Source organism: Phoca vitulina, unplaced genomic scaffold (genome assembly GCF_004348235.1).
Source record: "Phoca vitulina isolate PV1807 unplaced genomic scaffold, GSC_HSeal_1.0 scaffold2, whole genome shotgun sequence".
Taxonomy (NCBI): domain Eukaryota; kingdom Metazoa; phylum Chordata; class Mammalia; order Carnivora; family Phocidae; genus Phoca; species Phoca vitulina.
Genome location: NW_022589705.1, coordinates 50,812,737 through 50,833,862, shown reverse-complemented (window position 1 = coordinate 50,833,862; position 21,126 = coordinate 50,812,737). Strand labels below are relative to the sequence as shown.

Genomic DNA, 21,126 nt, shown 5'->3' with positions numbered 1-21,126 from the left:
GCATTTTCCTTAAGGTCCAGATAAAAGTCTGGGAATCATCCTGGATCCCTTGCTCTATCTCACAACCCATGCCCAAAATTCATCAGCAAAGTCTATCATCTCTCCTTTAGAATATATTTAGAATTTGGTGACTTCTCACCATTACCATTATTACCCTGGTACACCATTATATCTTCCTTGGGATTATTGTAGTAGCTTCTTAACTGATCTCCCTTGTTCTGTCTATAGGATATCTTCTAAGTATAGCAGCCTGAATGATCTTGTTAAAATGTTAACTAACATCATGTTACTTTTTAATTCAAAACTCTACAGTAATTTTTTAACTCAGAGTAAAAGCCCACTACTCTTCCAGTTACCTATAAGGCTTTCTATAAATGGAATCTCCCTCTATCCACCCCCCACCTGACCTTATCCCCTTCCTCTCTCAAGTCCAGCCACACTTAGCTTCCTTGAAAATGCTAGGTGCCCTTCTCTTTCAAGGATTCTGCTTGTTTTCCTGTGCCTGCAGTTCTCTTCCTGCAGATATTCTCACGATTCTCTCCTTCACTTTTTTCAGGTCTTTACTCATCTGTCACCTACTTAGTCTTTTCCTGGCCACCCTTTATGTATTCGTTATTTCATTCTTTCCTTGTTTTAGTTTTCTCCTTAGCATATTCATTTAAGTACACACACACACACATTCTGTTATATCATATATAAACACATTACGTATATTTAATTTATTTACCAGTTTTCTACTCTACTGGAATGTAATTTCAATAAGGGGTATTTGTTGGTCTTGTATATTATTGTTTCCCCAGTGCCTAGAACTGCCTGTCACATTGGAGGAATCCATAAATATTTGTTGAATGAAGGAATGAAAGAGATTTTGTAATAAGTTTGTCTTATAAATTAGCAAGGAGCTCAGTAATTGAATTATAGCAAATCTAGTATGTTTTCACCTATTTCTTCTGTTGTATTTTCTTCTTTTTTAATGGCTGTATTATTTCTTCTCCCCAAGGAAATTAATTATAGTAATTTTGAAATTCTGCTTTTTTTGCGTTTCTGTTTCCTTCTGGATCCTTTTTTGTTTTTGCTTTAATCTTCCAGTTCTCCCTTGGATGCTTTCCCTCAAATAACTGGTGATCTTCTGTGTCTGTTTATACTTAAGAATGAGGCACTAAAGAGGTGAGTAGAAGTTCTGTGTGTTTGAGCATGGCTTTTTAGCTGGTGATTTTCAATATTAGGATGATCAGGTGATGAGTATGCCTTTTCATTGGGTGACCTCCAAGTGTTAGTAAGTGATAATCTTTTCTCTGGAGTTGTCCCATTTTTTTTCATAGAGGAGTTCTACCATCTCCCTGTGAAATGTATGTTGCTTGCTGGTGCTCTAGGACCAAGAAGTGAAGGATGCTGAAGGGCCCTCCAGTTTAATATTCTTAGAGTCTCACTTAAATCTTTAGCTTTTGTAGTCATCACTGTGCCTGGTGTACTAAAGGCCGTATCTTTATTCAGTTTTTCCAAAGAATACATCTTTATTTTTCTGTCTGTAGGATGTCTAGTGTGGAGCAAAGAAGGGTATTGGTTGTGAGGAGGGACCTGGGAATTGAGTCTGTATGTTAGGCTTTCAGTGAGTTTCCTTGTTTTCAGTTTTGTGTCTCACCTCTGTTTTTGTGCTTTTATATACTCTTCGTCTCCAAGTTCTGCAGGGTGAACTTGCTCACTTTTCATAAGTATCCTGCCAACACATCTTTTTCCCAATCCCTGAACTTAGATTATATCTCCTCTGCTCTGCTGTCTTGGAAAAAGGCCTGATGTAGGTTATTGTTATCTTATCTCACATCCTCTATTCCTCCTTTTTTTTCACTTGTTCTCAGCCTAAAGATAATTATAAGATAAAATACTATTTTTTAATGATAAACTTAACTACCTAATAGTACTGATGTTTGAGACCAGAAAATCTCAAATAAAAATGTGAGTATTAGGAAATTGTTTGATTATGGATGTCCACACAGGAAAAAATGTTTACAAGTAGCCAGCTGTCCTCTAGCTATAGAACAAAATTTATATTACAGCCATTGAATCCTAGTATCTAAGAGATCTTAGAGGTTATTCAATCCAAAGCTAACATTTGTGGAGTCCTTACCATATGTTTGATATCGTGCTACACACTTGATATACATTATTTCATTTAACCTACACAAACCTTCTGAGGTAGGTACTGCTGTCCCCTTGTACACATGAGGAATCTTGTACTTACAGAGGTTCAGTAACCTTCATAAAGGTCACAACTAATAAATGATAGCGCTGAGATTCAAAACTCAGACAGTTTAACTTTGAGAGTATGTGCTCATAAGCACTATTCTCTACAGTCTCCTATTTATCCATCAATCCATGTGGTCCAGACAGTTGACTATCTAGTCTTCATTTCAGGTAGTGGTGAGCTAAGTATTTTCCTTGGAAGTCTTCAATTTTTGGACAGACCCTTATTGTTAAAAAAACATTTCTTATATTGAGTTGGAATCATTCTCTATGTAACTTTTACTCTTTCATCTCACAAAGCAGGAGAATAAGTTTACTTCTTCTAGAACAAACATTCCCATTTTCTCCAATGGTATGCAATTTCTCATACCCATTGCTATTTTGGTAAATGTCTTTTTGTAAACACCTTAGTGTGTCAGGTTTATGTTCATGATTATATTTCCCCTCCTAGTTCTATATTCTCCAAGTGAAATCTGAGGGATATTTTTCTTTCATAGGTCTTCTTTACTTCTGGGATTTAATGATAAGAACTCTGATTCTTTTAAAGTCTTCAGGGACTTATTGTTTAGTTGGGAAGACATGAAATGGATATTAAAGTAAAATGACTGTAAAAGTATATTTAGTAAATACTAACATTGTGATAATAATGGCAGCAATAATAGCCAACATATTAGAGGCCAGGAAATCTTCTGAGTACTTTACATATATTAATTGATTTAATCCTTTGCCACAACTTTGTGGCATAGATGCTATCAATACTGACATTTTACAGCCTAAGGCAAATGAGTCAGTCTAGGTAAGTAACTTGCCCAGGGTCATATAGTTTGTAGGTATTAGCCAGGTTCTGAGCAGAGACTAAGTTCCATAGTCCATGTTTGTAATCCTTATGCTACACTAGACAATCTGTATGACTTTGGAGAAAGCTATAAGCACTTCAGAATGAGGTACTTGGCAGTGGGCTGGAGCTTTGAGGACGGACTGAGTTTGTATGATCAGAAAGGAAGTATGAAGGGCAGCTAGATGATAGGAACATCATGAGCAGAAACATTACAGTAGAATGTTATGGACTGTTTATGGTTGAATGTTATGAAGTAGAATGTTTAATGTGGCTAACAAGGGCCTGGATGATCTGGCTCTTGTGTACCAACCATTCTTCCTTTTTTCCTCTACCCTTGAGCCACACTAGCCTTTTTTCTGTTCTTTGAACATGCTGAGTGTACTGGCATCCTAGGCCTTCGTACTAGCTGATTTTCCTACCTGGAGTGCTCTTCTCCTAGAACTCTAATGTGTGGTTGCTTATTGTCATTTGGGTCTCAGCTTGGCCTTTTCTGACCACAGAACCTACAGCAGCCTTCCCGTCCTTCCTTACATTACCCTGTTTTATTTTTATCATGGTTCTCCTCTCTGAATGGTGTGCAAGCACCATTAGTTACCTGTTCTATATCCACCTCTTTTTTGTTGTTATTTTGCTAAGAGAATTCTGCTTTTGTTTGGGGGGACAGTGTACCCAAATATTCATTTTTCTTGGTCTCCTTTGTATTTAAGCACAGTTTGGCCAGTGAAATATAAGTGGATGTGTGCTGGAAGTATCTGGGAAAAATTTTGCTCTTCTGATAAAATGGTAGGTTTAGATGTGGGTCTGTCAGTCCCCTTATATCTGTCTGCCCCTGCCTTGAATGTGAACTCAACACCAGGGGTTTCAGTAGTACTTTGTGATCATGAGGGAAAGGCCAAGAGAATTGTAGGAACTGTTTGACATCCATTAACCAAAGCCAGCAATGTCAGACTTTTTGTTATGTGATAACAATTCCTGGTACCTAAAGCCATTGTTGTATTTTATCTTACTTTTTGTCAGTTGGCACAAAAACCATTCCTAATTAATAAAGATGATGTTATCAATGATAGAAACCTGGAGAAGTCTGGAAGGGAGCTAATTTTGGGAGGCAGAAATGATCATCAGTTTGAGTAGATACTGCAGCATGCCTCTACTTACTGTAGGAAGCGGTATAGTATAGTGGTTCTAACAGAACCAGACTGCTTAAGTTTAAATCCTGGCTCTGTGAGTTACTAGCTGTGTGAACTTGCACAAGTCACTTAACCCCTCAACTGTAAATTATGTATAATAACAAAGCCTAACAGAGAGATGGCTGAAACTGAGAGTAGATAATATTAAAAGATTTTATTTATTTATTTGAGAGAGAGAGCACACAAGCAGTGGGAGCGGCAGGCTCCGCTGAGCAGGGAGCCCAATGCGGGGCTCGATCCCAGGATCCTGGGATCATGAGCTGAGCCGAAGGCAGATGCTTAACAACTGAGCCACCCAGGCGCCCCAGATAATATTTTTGAGAATATAGAATATATAAAGAAGATAAAGGATCAATAATTGATTAATACCTGCATTTTGGGATGTAGGAATAAGTGGAGTCAATGAAGGAGATAGGGAAGAAATAGTTCAGAAAATAGGAGAAACAGGAAAGCAAAATTACAGAAATCAAAGGAAGTGAATATTTTAAGAAAGTAATGCTTAGAAGTATTGGTTGCTGGAAAAATATCAAGAGAATAGGAACTAATAAAAGCCTTTTTTATTTCAGGACCAGAAGAGAGTATTTTCAGTATAGCGAGGGGTAAAAGTTGGGTTACAGTAATTGAGCAGAGAGAAGACAGGAATGAGTATCACATGTACATTTAACTTACTTCAGTTCAACTACATGAACTCTTGCAATAAAACAGGAATGTATTTAACCATGTGTGCTCTTTATTACATACTCTAATATAGACTGTAGTGTGTTGTACATTTATACATGTTACGGAATAGGGTTGTACACACAAGACGATACATAACACCCTTTAAACAATTTAAAGGCCTTTTGAAAATAATTTTGACTATATTGATTTTGACTGTATTTGATTTTCACATTATGGGCTGACTTTAGAACCTAACCACTACATAAAAAGTAGCTCCACTGTGAACATAATGTTGAATATAGACCACATAGATCTAGACTGCTCTGTACTGGGTATAATTTTACATGTGTGGAGGCAGAGACTAGAGGTAAAGGTTTTGACCTGGGGAGAAGAGGTCATCTCCTGGTTCTATTTCTGTTCTTCCTTACACCTTCGAGCATTATGAAGGAAGAAATTGTTTAACTTCTGTCCTCCAGCTTTTTCCTTTGTAGATTTTGAAACCTGTCAACGTAGCACATAGGAAAAATGTGATAAATTATTTGACCTCCTGAAAAATGATTTGCCTTTTAGATAATAAAGCTGCTTTAGTGTATCTTTGATTATCATGTTATTAAAATACAACAGAGGACTTGCCTATTCTAAAATTATTGTTGAGCAAACCACTGAATCACCTTTTGAAAAGCGACTATGAAATAGTAAACTCAGTTATCTTAAATTTTTTTAAAAATGCTTTTCTCCTAACTATCCAAGATATACATGTTAGAAAGTTTGGAAATTAGAAGTGTAACAAAAAAATCACCACTAAGTCTTTCATTCATAGATAACTTAATATTTTATTGTATATCTTTCTAGTCTTTCAAAAATACTTATTTAAAATGATGTTAACATAATTGAGATTAAATTTTAGATATAGCTTTATATCCTGTTTTTTTCTTTTAACATTATATAATAGATTTCCCAAGTTATTAACTAACTTTTGTTATCTTTTATTTTGTATAGTATTTCAATTGATAATACCCTATGTCATATAGATAACCTAGTTTAGAATTTTTTTTTTCATGTAGATTTTATGTTATCCATCATGGAGGGACTTTAAGCTTAGTTTTGACTTGTAATATAAGAAAGGAAAACTAAAGTTTTCACTTTTGACAAAAGTTTTTAGAATCAAATTTTCAAATCAATGGTTATTCTTAAAAAAAAAAAACAAGTCTGAAAAAGCATTCTTGATAGGGTGCTTATGAGCTAGGAAAAGTGTTTAAAAAGCATGTTGATAAGTGATTGAGGCCTAATAACCCAAATAATTCCTTATTAGTTTCTCTTTTTATTGTTGCTGCTGCTGTTAAGTCATCTTGGGAAAGTAATTTAAATCCTTTGGGGCTCAATTTTCCCATTTATAAAATGTGAGTAAGCTCAATAATTTCTAAAGTTTCCTTTGGCATTCCATATTTCTTTGTTCTAAAATTATTTCTTCCCTGCCATATCATATTTATGTACTGATAGGTTATTACTTACCTTACTGCCCAACTCACTTGTCCTTTAATATATATATTTTAAATAGGCTTTATTTTTTAGAGCAGTTATAGTTTCATAGCAAAATTGAGTGAAAAATACAGAAAGTTTCCATATATTACCTTCCCCATCAGCATCCCCCACTAGACATCCCCCCAGTATGTATTATGACTGATGAACCTGCATTGGACACATCATTATTATCACCCAAAGTCTATAGTTTACCTTACGGTTCACTCTTGGTATTATATATTCTGTGGTTTTGGAAAGATGTATAATGATATGTAGCCACCATTATGGTATCATACAGAATAGTTTTCCTGCCCTAAAAATTTTTTGTATTCCACCTATTTATCTCTCCCTTCCTATTAACCCCTGGTAACCACTGGTCTTTTTACTACCTCCATAATTTTGTCTTTTCCCAAACATCATATTGTTGGAATCTTACAGTTTGTAGCCTTTTCAAATTGTCTTCTTTCACTTAGTGATATGCACTTAAGGTTCCTCCATGTTTTTTTTTTTTTAAAGATTTTATTTATTTATTTGAGAGAGAGAGAATGAGAGAGAGCACATGAGAGGGGGGAGGGTCAGAGGGAGAAGCAGACTCCCTGCCAAGCAGGGAGCCCGATGCGGGACTCGATCCAGGGACTCCAGGATCATGACCTGAGCCGAAGGCAGTCACTTAACCAACTGAGCCACCCAGGCGCCCTCCTCCATGTTTTTTATGGCTTGATAGCTCATTTCTTTTTAGTGCTGAGTAATATTCCATTGTCTGGATGTACCAATTTATTTATACATTCACCTACTGAAGGACATCTTTGTTGCTTCCAAGTTTTGGCCATTTTGAATAAAGCAAGTTTTTGTGTGGACATAAGTATCAGTTCATTTGAGTAAACCTTTAATATATTTTTCATTTGATAATCTTTAAAATATTTTAAATAAATCAAGAAAAGTTAGAAAAACTGTAATTCTCAAAGCCTAAATCAATAAATACACATAAGGGGGCCTTACACTATGAGTGAGTTTGCAAAAAGTAGGTACATTTTGTAATTAAAGGACAAAGGGCCCCTTTCTGACATTTTGCCCTGGGTCACAGATTTGAATCTTAGTTGATGACCCACTAATAAACCTAAATGACTTCTTTATTGATCTTGAAAGAAAGGATGAAGAGATGATAATATTAGCTTTGTTGTGCTGATTTGAAAATGATACAATGCCCATTAGATACTGGACTTTAACTAAAGTGACATTAAATGAACATGAAATGACAACAATTTTCAACTGTATTCCAGCCATTGGCTGGAGGTGAAAGAGGCTTGATCACATTATTTTTATTTTCTGCACTTTTCCTTCTTTCTTCCCTTTTTTATTTTGTAGAGTGTAAATAAAATAAATTTGAGCAATGTATACTTTAGGAGAGCAATATGAATTATCGGTTATGATTTTCATTACATCTAATTTTTCTAAGTACTTGATTGTTTTTAAATGGTTCATTCTCATTCAATTTAAAAAATGTATTTCATATTAACTGTCTCATTGAAATATTTTAAGTTTAACACTGTATCTGTATGCTGGGGCTACATATTTATTTTAACCACATTTTAAGAGAATCTATAAATGTAATATATAAGAATTTGATGATCCTTCAGTTGAATATTGACATTTGGGAGAATTTAGTTTTTACCCCTGAAATTATCCTTTAGAAACAAATTATAATTAATTGATCATGATTAATGATGTGTAAATACTGTTGATATTTTTTCAGCATTCTCTATAATTCACATAAACTTTTCAGAATCCTTATAGGTCCTTGTTATCTATAGAAAAGTTTGTTTCTATCAAAATGTCATTCAAAAATTTGATTCATTTTTGATGAAAATTCTTTTAATTTTTTAATAGAACTTAATTAACAGAAAGATTTAAGGTGGTTTAGAATGGGTTGTTGGATTGTTAACAAATCCAAAATTGATAGAGGTTATAAAGGTTGTTGGTCTCCCCACAAAATTCCAGGTACTACTTTTTTCACTTCTGAATTATGTAGCTTTAAGAAGGTAATATGTAAGGTATGGATTATTACTATGTATAAGAACACTATTTTTCATGTTTACCAAATTACTGCAGAAATATTTTTTCAAATACGTGACTCTGAAAAGACTCAATTTTTAAAAATAACTTTTTATTATTGCTTTTGGTCAATTTAACAATCCTCTGAGGTAAGGAGATTGGGTATCTTTTGCTGCATTTTGTAGATGATAGTCAGGTAGAGTAATTTTGTCCAAGGGCTCATCAAGGTAAGTTGTAGAATTGAGATTAGAATGAACCTTCTGACTCAGTTTAATGGTTTTTCTTCTGTGTAATGGTCCCAGTCTTTCACAATATTTTACTATAGTCAGTGATACCATTTTGTTTTATTGTCTATTACTACCAAAAGAAGATGAATCTTGGTTCTTTAGTAAACCTTTAAGTCAGAAGGTGATTAGAAGACTTACTTTGAGGGGGGTAGGATGGGAATGATAATGTACTTAATTTTTGATGGTCTACTCTTAATGGAGAAGCAAGTATTTAGCTATAAGTAAACTCTACAATGCTGATGAACTTTTTGTCTTTTAGCCAGAACAGTGAAACAGTGGTACTGGATAAATGTAAATGAGAGAAACTAACGAGAGATTCAGGGCTAAAACATTAGACTTCATCATGTGGTCCTACTATGCACTCTTGCATCCAGTAAGGGATTTTTCTGTACTTTCTGTTACAGATGCTGAAAATTTCTTCTAAAGAGAGATATCCCTTATTTACTTTTGTAAATGGTCATTCCAGAGACTATGATTTTACATCTACTACAACCAATGAAGAAGACCTTTTCTCAGAGGATGAAAAGAAAAGATTGAAAAGATTTAGCACAGAAGAATTTGTCTTGCTCTAAAGATTAGTACATTTGTGCTTGTTGAGAAGAACTCTTCTGCAGGGGGAACAATGAAGAGAAACAAGTTTACTTGAAACCGGCTTATTTTCACAAATATCTTAATTTTATATGTTCTTTAAAAAAAGAACATTTGGAAATATACAAGTTTTAAAGATATTTTTCTGAAGGAGAAATGATTTAATGAATCTTTATTTCTAATAAATATCAAGTGATTCTGGCTGCATTCCTCTTTCCCTAAGATCTGCTAACGATAACTCTAACTTAACTATAAGCCTTCCAGTCTTCAAATTCTTCCACCTGAGGCCACTAGTCTCCTGAAGGTTTTTGATATAGGCGCCAAAATTGGGATCACCAAATAGGTTCAAAAGCTCCTATTTATACTAACAACCAGAAGACCAGAGAATGAATCTTGAGTGCTGCATAGCCTCTGTTATTAATGCAGCCAAAGGATACTTATGGATGTATCTGGATATATTAAATAGCAATTGTTAGCTGTGATATGCATACAATTATATAAGTAGAATTGTGAGTTAATGTAATACTTAGCAATATGATTTTATAATGGCTCCTCATTTTGCTTGCTATCAAGCCTTCTCTGAGGAGTGAATATAAAGTATTGGTTTTCCCCAGAAATTTAAAGGTTATGTTATTAATATTAACTTCATCCAATCAAATCAGATAAAGGCAATTTTGAGATAGTAGCAGTTGTTTGTTTCCTGTCTCAAAAATGGAATTTTATGGGAATTCTGCTTACTATGGAGTTTTTAAACCTAAAGATAAGTACTAAGAAGGATATCAGTAGATGCTCCTCTATGTGATTTTTGCTATTTGTATAAATCAGTGTAGTGGTGTTTAGAAGTTGAGTCTATTTATAAGGTAAATCTGCCTTAAGTGTATTATGTGTTACTGAAAGGCAAATTTGTGATATAAAAATATAAGAGTTATTATTCAGCCAGGATTTTGTACTTTAATAAAGATGTGAGAACATAAAATACCTTTGTTTGGTTTTAATAGGATTATTTTAGTTCTTTAATTTGAAAAAAATCATTGTCTCATATGAAGTCTATTTATTTATAATGAAGGCAAGTAATATTGTTTCTCTGAAAGCAAAATATTAACTTATTTTATGGAGCTTTCATGTTTCAGTGTGGAAAGGTGACTTATAAAGACATAAAATTGTGTATCATTTAAAGTCACTGATCTCTTCCATCAGAAAGCCTGTTTGTTAGGTTTAGAGTTGCATGCAAAACTGAAACAGAGGGGGCAGATTGCTTTAGTATGTCTGATGAGAGAAATCAGGTTTGGCATTTCCCTATGAGGACAGTTTATTGAATTGATATAAATGGCCTGAAATCTAAAATTTTCCTTTACTCCAGATAAAATCTAGACAAATTAAGTCCAGTACTAATTTTTCTAGAATGTCAAAGCATTATAGGAATAAGAAACCAGTAGTATGCCCGATTTTATGCACTGCAGTTGTCTCGTCTAAATTATTGCAGTTTGTTCTTTATATACACCTGCAGTATTCACAGGATTTTACAACAAACACATCAAATGAGAGTACCCATACCTTCAAATGAATCAGAACTGATTGTAAGTATTCTCTTACAAGAACTATATAAAAGTTTAGACTTATACTATTGCATTCTGTTATTTTCTCACCATCTTTGGGGATCATTTTAAGTAGGTTATAATTAGACCTGGCCAAAGTTGAGGTGAGAGGAGGCAGAAACTTCCTTTACATTGAATTACATTGAAAATACTCAGAATACTGTACAGACAAAACAAACCAATCTTGAATACAGTTATCCCCATGACTGAGAATAAATGTGTAGGATCGGATATGATCAGCATAATATGCACATAAAAAGTATTCAATATTGTGTATGAATGAATGTATGCATTCATGAAAATCGAGATAGGCTGATTGATTTATCTTGCCTGTTTATTCAACTTCAGCTGAGGACCAGCCAAAAGTTGTGCTAATCTTTTATTGGAAAGGCAGCAACAAAACTACATCATTAGATTTAGAATAGAGGTCCTGTATATTCTGGTTTCAGACTTTGTTTTGAACACAGATTTCATTTCAAGTTCTGACAGCCAGTAAACTTGGTCAATAAAGCTTATGGATGATCTCTTTCAGCCTGGAATAAAGGAAAGTAAAAAAAAAAAAAAAAAAAAAAGACAAGGTACTAAGATGGGTGTTCTGTTAGAATTATTATAGGAGGATCTTGCATTTGGACATCAATATTAAGATACTAGTTTTACCATTAACATTTCAGAAATGAATTTTTAAAATTCTTAATGTGACTTTTTGATGGTGAAGGTTTCTTTTCTCTCTTCCTCATAAGATTTGACACTTTGAATCCCCTTTTGTCAATATATTAACCACCAGCAGGCAATGTTGAGAGTCATTTGCTGGATGAGTGAATGAAAAGATCCTTTACAGTACAAGTATATCCAAAAGGATTTCCCCGAGGTACTCATTTTTCTGTTTTTATATTAAACTAACCCCATTAAATCTGTATTATTGAGAAGACAACTTTATAGGATTAAAAATTTAGGTCACTTTTGTGTTCTGTTAACCTTAGCATTGTCCAAGGGCAAGCATATCTAAAAGTATGTATGTTAATTCCATCTTGTTTTTAGAAGAATTAAAGGAATAAAAGAGCAAAAATGACTTATCTATATAATATATCCAGTGTTGGGTCAGAAATCTTAATTTTTTAGAGATCTCTAGTCACTTTCTATCATTGCAGGCTGGAAAGCACTGTATTTCTGGTCAAATCATATAATCTAGGTCCCCCCCCTTTTCTCTGCTAATTATTTTGGAACTGGGAAAGTTTCATTTTCATGCTTTATCACAGATCACCTTCAATGGCTTACATTGTATACCTAAGTCTTTTTGACTATATATTCAAATATAACCAAAAAAAGCACACTCTAAGAATTTTCCAGAAATAGGAAATAAGAGAAAGAACAGATAATGAGAAAACACTTTGAAAATATTAAATAGCTATATGAATTTCCACTGAAATAGACATAAGGAGGAAACTAGAATTTTTAGTTAAAATATCCAAAATATATTGATAGAGGCAATTTCTTGAAAAGGATTAAGGGATTACTATTTTCTATAAAAAGAAGAGTAAATTTCTTTAAAAAATTTTAGGAGAATAAATATTGTGCATTATTTATTATAGCCTCAGTATTGCCAATCACCACAATTTAGTGTATTATATTCAGTTGAGCATTTAGACTGAATATTTTGAGATACTGAATTTTTGAAAAAGTGAAACATTAGACCAGAAAAAATTAGAAACATCTCATCCTATTCCAAAATATAAATTTTATATCATTTTATAGTTTGAATCTTAGTTTAGAAATCTTAAGCATTTTTATGTGGTTTTCATGGTTATATAAAGACTTTCTCCTTGCCTATAAGCTTTGAAAAATATTTACATTCAGTATTGCAGACACATTTTTGAATTAGCATTTTCTTCTCTTTCATTTTTATAGTCCTCCTCAACATTATTGGTGGCAAGCAATGGCCCAAAACATTCACAACTAGTTATAAAATTTCACTTATTCTCTCATAATAAGAAAAATATATTAAAAGTGAAGAATACATGTATGTTATTAGGCAGGAAAATTACTATGCTACTCTGTAACCAATTCCTCCAGAAATTTAGAAACTCAATCTTTCCTTATTTATTTATATATTGAAGTATAGTTGACATACAATATTATATTAGTTTCAGGTGCAAAACATAGTGATTCAACATTTATATACATTATGAAATGATCACCATGATAAAAGTGTAGTTACCATCTGTCATCAAAGTTATTACAATATTGTTGACTACATGCCCTATGTTGTACTTTACATTCACATGACTTGTGTTACAACTGGAAGTTTGTACCTCTTAATGCTCTTCACCTATTTTGCCACTTGCCCCATCCCCCCTTTGCTCCAGCAACCACCTGTTTGTTCTCTGTATTTATGAATATGTTTCTGTTTTGTTCATTTATTTTGTTTTTTAGATTCCACATATAAGTGAGACCATATGTTATTTGTCTTTCTCTGATATATATACACACATATGTATTTATCACATCTTTATCCATTCATCTATTGATGGACACTTCTGTATTTTGCTATTCTTTTTGGATTAGTGTTTTTGTTTTCTTTGGATATAAATACCCAGAAGTAGAATTGCTAAGTGGTATGGTATTTCTATTTTTTTTTTTTTTTTTTGGTATTTCTATTTTTTAATTTTTTGAAGAATTTTCATAGTGGCTGCACCAATTTACAGTGTAGGAGGGTTCCCTTTTCTCCGTGTCTTCTCCAACACTTGTTATTTCTTGTCTTTTTGATACTAGCCATTCTGGCAGGTGTGAAGTAATAATCTCATTGTGTCTTTTATTTGCATTGTCCTGATGATTAGTGATATTGGCACCTTTTCATATGCCTGTTGGCCACCTGTATGTCTTGGAAAAATGTCTGTTCAGGTCCCCTGCCCATTTTTTAATTGGATTGTTTGTATTTTTGGTGTTGAGTTATATGAATTCTTTATAAATTTTGGATATTAACCCTTTATCAGATACATTATTTGCAAATATTGCCATCTCTTCAGTAGGTTCCCTATTTATTTTGTTGACAGTTTCCTTCATTGTGCAAAAGCTTTTTAATTTGATGTAGTCCCAATTATTTATTTTTGCATTTGTTCTCATTGCCTGAGGAGACAGAGCCAAAATAAATATTTCTAGGACCAATGTTCAAGAGTTTATTGTCTATGTTTTCTTTTAGGAGTTTTATGACTTCAGTTCATACATTTAGGTCTTTAACCCATTTTGAGTTTATTTTTGTATATGGTGTAAAAAAACTGGTCTGGTTTCATTCTTTTGCATGTAGCTGTTCGGTTTTCCCAGCACCATTTATTGAAGAGACCGTCTTTTCCCCATTGTATATACTTGTCTCCTTTATCATAGATTAACTGACCATGTAAGTGTGGGTTTATTTCTGGGCTCTCTATTCTGTTCCATTGTTCTATGTGTCTGGTTTTGTTCCAGTACCATACAGTTTTGATTCCTATAGCTTTGTAATATAGTTTGAAATCTGAGAGTGTGATACTTCCTGCTTTGTTTTTTCTTGATTGCTTTGGCTATGGGGGTGGTATTCTGTGGTTTCATACAAGTTTTAGGATTATTTGTTCTAGTTCTGTGAAAAATGCTACTGATAGGGATTGCATTGAATCTGTAGATTGCTTTGGGTAGTATGGACAGTGTTAATTCTCCCAGTCCGTGAGTATGGTATGTGTTTCCATTTATTTGTGTGATCTTCTGTTTCTTTAATCAATGTCTTATAGTTTTCAGAGTACAGGTCTTTCACCTCTGTGGTTAGATTTATTCCTAGGTATTTTATTCTTTTTTTTTTTTTAAAGATTTTATTTATTTATTTGACAGAGAGAGACACAGCGAGAGAGGGAACACAAGCAGGGGGAGTGGGAGCAGGAGAAGCAGGCTTCCCGCTGAGCAGGGAGCCCGATGCGGGGCTCGATCCCAGGACCCTGGGATCATGACCTGAGCCAAAGGCAGATGCTTAACGACTGAGCCACCCAGGAGCCCCGGTATTTTATTCTTTTTGGTGCAGTTATAAATAGGATTGTTTTCTTAATTTCTCTTTATGATAGTTTGTTGTTAGCGTATAGAAACATAACAAATTTCTGCATATTAGTTTTGTATCCTGCAACTTTGCTGAATTCATTTATTAGTTCCAGTAGTATTTTTGGTGAAGTCTGTAGGGTTTTCCATATACAGTATCATGTTATCTGCAAATAGTGACAGTTTTACTTTTTCCTTACCACTTGGATGCCTTTTATTTCTTTTTCCTGTCTGAATGCTGTGTCTGAGACTCCCAGTACTCTGTTGAATGAAAGTGGCAAGAGTGGGCAGTCTTGTCTAGTTCCTGATCTTAGGAAAAGCTTGCAGCTTTTCACCATTGAGTATGTTGTTAGCTGTGGGTTTGTCACATATAGCCTTTATTTATATTGAGGTATGTTCCCTCTCTACCAACTTAGTTGAGAGTTTTATCATAAATGGATGTTGGATTTTGTCAAATGCTTTTTCTGCATCTATTGAGATGATCATATGATTTTTATCCTTCATTTTGTTAATGTGGTGCATCACATTGATTGATTTGCAGATATTAAACCATCCTTGTATTCCTGGAATAATCTCACTTAATCATGGTGTATGATACTTTTAAAGTATTATTGAGGGACACCTGGGTGGCTCAGTCAGTTAAGTGTCTGCCTTCAGCTCAGGTCATGATCCCAGGGTCTTGGGATGAGTCCCACATTGGGCTCCTTGCTCAGCAGGGAGCCTGCTTCTCCCTTTGCCTGTTGCTCCCTCCTCCTGCTTGTGCTCTCTCTCTCCCCCTCTATTTCTCTCTCTCTGAAAAATAAAAAATCTTAAAAAAAAATAAAGTATTGTTGAATTTGGTTTGCTAATATTTTGTTGAGGATTTTTGCATCTATATTCATGAAGGATGTTGGCCTGGAATGTATGTATGTACGTATGTATGTATGTATGTATGTGTGTGTGTGTGTGTCTTTGGCTTTAGTATCAGGGTAATGCTCGTCTTGCAGAATGAATTTGGAAGTGTTCCTTGCTCTTCAATTTTTTTTTGAATAGTTGGAGAAGGATAGGTATTAATTCTTCTTTAAATGTTTGGTAGAGGGGCAACTGGGTGGCTCAGTTGGTTAAGCATCTGATTTGATTTCAGCTCAGGTCATGACCTTGGGGTCGTGGGATTGAGCCATGTGTCAGGCTCCACACTCAGTGGGGAGTAGGCATGAGATTCTCTCCTCCTTCTGCCCCTCCTTCCCCACTTTCTCTCTCTCTTAAATATAAATAAAATAAATAAATAAATAAATAAATAAATAAATAAAATCTTTAAAAAAATGTTTGGTAGAATTCATCTTTGAGGCCATCTGGTCCCAGACTTCAGTTTGCTGGGAGTTTGCTGATTACTAATTCAATTTCATTACCAGTAAATTGGTCTGTTCAGATTTTCTATTTCTTCCTAATTTAATATTGGAAGATTGTATGTTTCAAGGAATTTATCCATTATCCATTTCTTGTAGGTTGTCCAGTTTATGGCCATATAGTTGTTTGTAATAGTTCCTTATAATCCTTTGTATTTCTGTGGTGTCATTTGTAACTTTTTCGTTTCTGATTTTAAGTCCTCTCCCTTTTTTTCTCCTGATGAATCTGGCGAAGGTTTATCAATTTTATTTATCTTTTCAAAACTAGCTCTTAGTTTAGTTGATTTTCTTTTTCTTTTCCTTCTCTCTTTCCTTCCTACCCTCTTTCCTTCCTTCCTTCCTTCCCTCCCTCCCTCTTTCCTTCCTTCCTTCTTCCATCTCTATTTATTTCCACTCTAATCTTTATTATTTCCTTCCCTTTGCTAACTTTGGGCTTTTTTTTTCTTCTTTTCTTGTTCCTTTAGTTGTACGGTTAGATTGTTTATTTCAGATTTTTCTTGTTTCTTGAGGTAGGCCTGTATCACTATAAACTTCCTTTTTAGAACTGCTTTTGCCGTGACCCATAAATTTTGGAACATTGTGTTTCCATGTTCATTTGTCTCCAAATATTTTTGATTTCCTCTTAGCTTTCTTTGTTGACTTATTGGTTGTTTCATAGCATGTTGTTTAGCCTCCATATGTTTATATTTTTTCCAGTTTTTTTCTTGTAATTAATTTCTAGTTTAATACCATTGTGGTTGGAAAAGATGCTTGATATGATTTCAATCTTAAATTTACTGAGACTGTTTTGTGGCCCAACATGATCTATCCTGGAGCATGTTCCATGGGCACTTGAAAAGAATGTGTATTCTGCTGTTTTTGGATGGAATATTCTGTATTTGGGAACCCCATCTTGTCTAATGTGTCAGAGTCACTGCTTCCTTATGGATTTTCTGCCAGTATCAGTGATGCAAATGGGGTCTTAAAGTCACCTACTATTATTATATTACTCTGTTTCTCCTTTTTTGCCTATTAATATTTGCTTTATATATTTAGGTGCTCCTAAGTTGGTATTTACAATTGTTATATCCTCTTGTTGGATTGATCCTTTTATCATTATGTAATACCTTTGTCTCTTGTTACAGTCTTTTTTTTTTTTTTAAAGATTTTATTTATTTATTTGACAGAGAGATAGAGAGCACAAGTAGGCAGAGAGGCAGGCAGAGAGAGAGGGAGAAGCAGGCTCTCTGCTGAGCAGGGAGCCCGATGCGGGACTCGATCCCAGGACCCTGGGATCATGACCCGAGCTGAAGGTGGGCACTTAATCGACTGAGCCACCCAGGCGCCCTCTCTTGTTACAGTCTTTGTTTTAAGGTCTGTTTTGTCTGAAAGAAGTAGTGCTACTCCAGCTTTTTAAATTTATTCATTTGCATAGAATATCTTTTGCCATCTTTTTATTTTCAGTCTGTATGTGTCTTTAGGTCTGAAGTGACTTGTAGGTAGCATATAGATAGGTCTTGTTTTTTTTACCCATTTAGTCACCCTGTGTCTTTTCATTGGAGCATTTTATCCATTTACATTTAAAGTAATTATTGATAGGTATGTACTTATTTTATTCATTGTTTTCTGGTTGTTTTTGTAGTTCTTCTCTGTTCCTTTTTTCTTGATCGCTTCCCTTATAATTTATGACTTTCTTTAGTGTTATGCTTGGATTCCTTTTTTTTTTATTTTTGTGGATCTATTATAGGTCTTGGTTTGTGGTTACCATGAGATTCATATATAATATCCACTGTATACAACAGTCTATTTTAAGTTGATGGTCATATAAGTTTGAACACATTCTATTTTTTAATATAAAAATCTCAGAATGTGTATTGAGTAAATACTGAATTAAAAAATTATAGAATAAACATATAAAATACAAGTTTTTTTCCTTTTTTCTCCAAGTTTTTATTTAAATTCCAGTCATTTAACATATAGTGTAATATTAGTTTCAGGTATAGAATTTAGTGATTTATCACTTACATACAACACCAAGTGCTCATCACAAGTGCCCTCCTTAATACCCATCACCCACACAACCCATCTCCCTGCCCACATCCCATCCAGCAACCCTCAGTTTGTTCTCTATAGTTAAGAGTCTGTTTTATGGTTTGCCTGCCTCTCCCCGTCCACCCCATGTTCATCCGTTTTGTTTCTCAAATTCCACATATGAGTGAAATCACATGGTATTTGTCTCTCTCTGACTTATTTCACTTAGCATAACACTCTTTAGCTCCATCTACTTCATTGCAAATATAAGATTTCATTCTTCTTTATGGCTGAGTAATATTCCATTGTGTATATGTGTGTGTGTGTATATATATATATACACACACACACACCACATCTTTATCCATTCGTCAGTTGATGGACATTTGGGCTCTCTCTATAATTTGGCTATTATTGATATGCTGCTATAAACATTGAGGTGCATGTATCCCTTCAAATATTTTTTTAATGATACATCTTTTTTTTAAAAAAAGATTTATTTGTTTTAGAGAGACAGAAGGCAAGAATGCATGCATGAGTGGGGGGAGGGGCAGAATGCATATTTTTCTATCCTTTGAGTAAATACCTAGTAGTGCAATTGCTGGACTGTAGGGTAGTTCTATTTTTAACTATTTGTGGATCTGCCATACTGTCAAACACATTCTAAAAGCACTACATTTTCACACCCCCTTCTACGTTTTCTGTATGTCGTATTTTATATCTTTTTATTGTATCCCTTAACTAATTATTGTAAATGTAATTGATTTGACTACTTGTGTCTTTTTTTTTTTTTTTTTTTGAAGATCTAATTGGCTTTATTTGATGATCCATGAATTGGGCAGCATCCCATCTAGCAAGTAGAAAGGTGCTACTCTTGTTTTCTAATCTTCATATTAACTTTACAAGTGGTTGATCCACTGCATTTACTATATGTTTGCTTTTACCAGTGAGATTTTCTTCTTTCATAATTTTCTTACTTCTAGTTGTGGCCTTTTTCACATTTCTTATAAATCTGGTTTAGAGTGATGAACTCCTTTAACTTTTGTTTGCCTGGGAAACTCTTTAGTTCTCCTTCAATTCTGAATGATAATCATGCCAGGTAGAATATTCTTGGTTGTAAGTTTTTTTCTTTCAATACTTTGAATATATCATGCCACTTTTTTCTGGCCTGCAAATTTTCTGCTGAAAAATCAGCCAAGAAAAATCAGCCAATAGTCTTACGAGTATTCCCTTGCATAACTAGTTGGCTTTTCTCTTGCTGCTTTTAAGATTCTTTAATTTTTTTAAAAAGATTTTATTTATTTTCAGAGAGAGAGAGTACACAAGCAGGGGGAGCAGCAGGCAGAGGGAGAACCAGGCTCCCTGCTAAGCAGGGAGAGAGAGGCAGGCTAAGCAGGGAGCCTGATGTGGGACTCGATCCCAGGACCCTGGGCTCATGACCTGAGCCGAAGGCAGATGCTTAACTGACTGAGCCACCTAGGCGTCCCAAGATTCTTTAATTTTTGACATTTTAATTATTATGTGTCCTGGTGTGGACTTCTTTCATTCATATTGTTTGGAGCTCTCTGTACTTCTTGGACCTGGATGTCTGTTTCCTTTCCCAGGTTAGGGAACTTTTCAGCTATTAATTCATCAAATAAGTTTTCTTCCCCTTTCACTCTCTGTTCTCCTTTTGGGACCCCTATAACATGCATGTTAGTTAGTATGGTTGGTGTTTTTCTAGAGGTCCCTTAAACTATCTTCATTTTTTAAAATTCTTTTTGCTTTTTTTTTTTTTTAAAGATTTTATTTATTTATTTGAGAGAGAGAGAATGAGAGACAGAGAGCATGAGAGGGAGGAGGGTCAGAGGGAGAAGCAGACTCCCTGACGAGCAGGGAGCCCGACGTGGGACTCGATCCCGGGACTCCAGGATCATGACCTGAGCCGAAGGCAGTCGCTTAACCAACTGAGCCACCCAGGCGCCCCTTCTTTTTGCTTTTTAGCTTGGATAATTTCCACCACCCTGTCTTCCAGATCACTGATTCTTATGCATCTTCTAATCTGCTATTGATTCCCTCTAGTGTATTTTCCATTTCAGTTATTGTATTCTTCAGCTCTAACTTTTTATTTTATTTTTTATTTTTATTTTTTAAAGATTGTATTTATTTGACAGAGAGAGACACAGCGAGAGAGGGAACACAAGCAGGGGGAGTGGGAGAGGGAGAAGCAGGCTTCCCGCTGAGCAGGGAGCCTGATGTGGGGCTCGATCCCAGGACCCTGGGATCATGACCTGAGCCGAAGGCAGACACTTAACGACTGAGCCACCCAGGCACCCCTCAGCTCTAACTTTTTAAAAAAATGTATCTTCTTTCTCTGTTGAAGTTCTCACTGTGTTCATCCCTTCTGCTGAATTTCGTGAGCATCTTTAGGACCATTACTTTGAACTCTTTATCAGGTAGTTTGCTTATCTCCACTTTTAGTTCTTTTTCTAAGGTTTTGTCTTGTTCTTTCATTTGGAACATATTCCTCTGTTTCTTCATTTATCCTGACTTTCTATATATTAGGTAGATCAACAAATTTCCTGGTCTTGAGGGAGTGGCCTTATATAGAAGGTGTTCTGTGGGGCCTAGAAGTGCAATCCCTCCTGGTCATCAGAACCAGGCACTCTGAGGGTGTCCCCTGTCCCCTGTGTAGACTATATGTGTGCTCTCTTGTGGTTGGCTGAGACTGAG

The 21,126-nt window shown here is 34.7% G+C and overlaps 1 protein-coding gene across 2 annotated transcripts in view; it reads left to right on the top strand.

The window, feature by feature from the left end:
- ATG4C (autophagy related 4C cysteine peptidase) overlaps positions 1 to 13,110 on the top strand; it is an 88,627-nt gene extending 75,517 nt beyond the window's left edge. Inside the window, exons 11-12 of one of the 2 annotated variants that reach the window (XR_004302133.1) lie at positions 9,191 to 10,951; positions 11,710 to 13,110. Coding sequence is in view for 1 of the 2 variants with exons in the window: in XM_032427377.1 (XP_032283268.1) it covers positions 9,191 to 9,358 (168 nt within the window). In the remaining variant the exon portion in view is untranslated. Of the gene's footprint in view, positions 1 to 9,190; positions 11,549 to 11,709 lie in introns of those variants that run through there. The other variant, XM_032427377.1, reaches the window with a different exon arrangement.
- Positions 13,111 to 21,126: the final 8,016 nt, after the last annotated feature.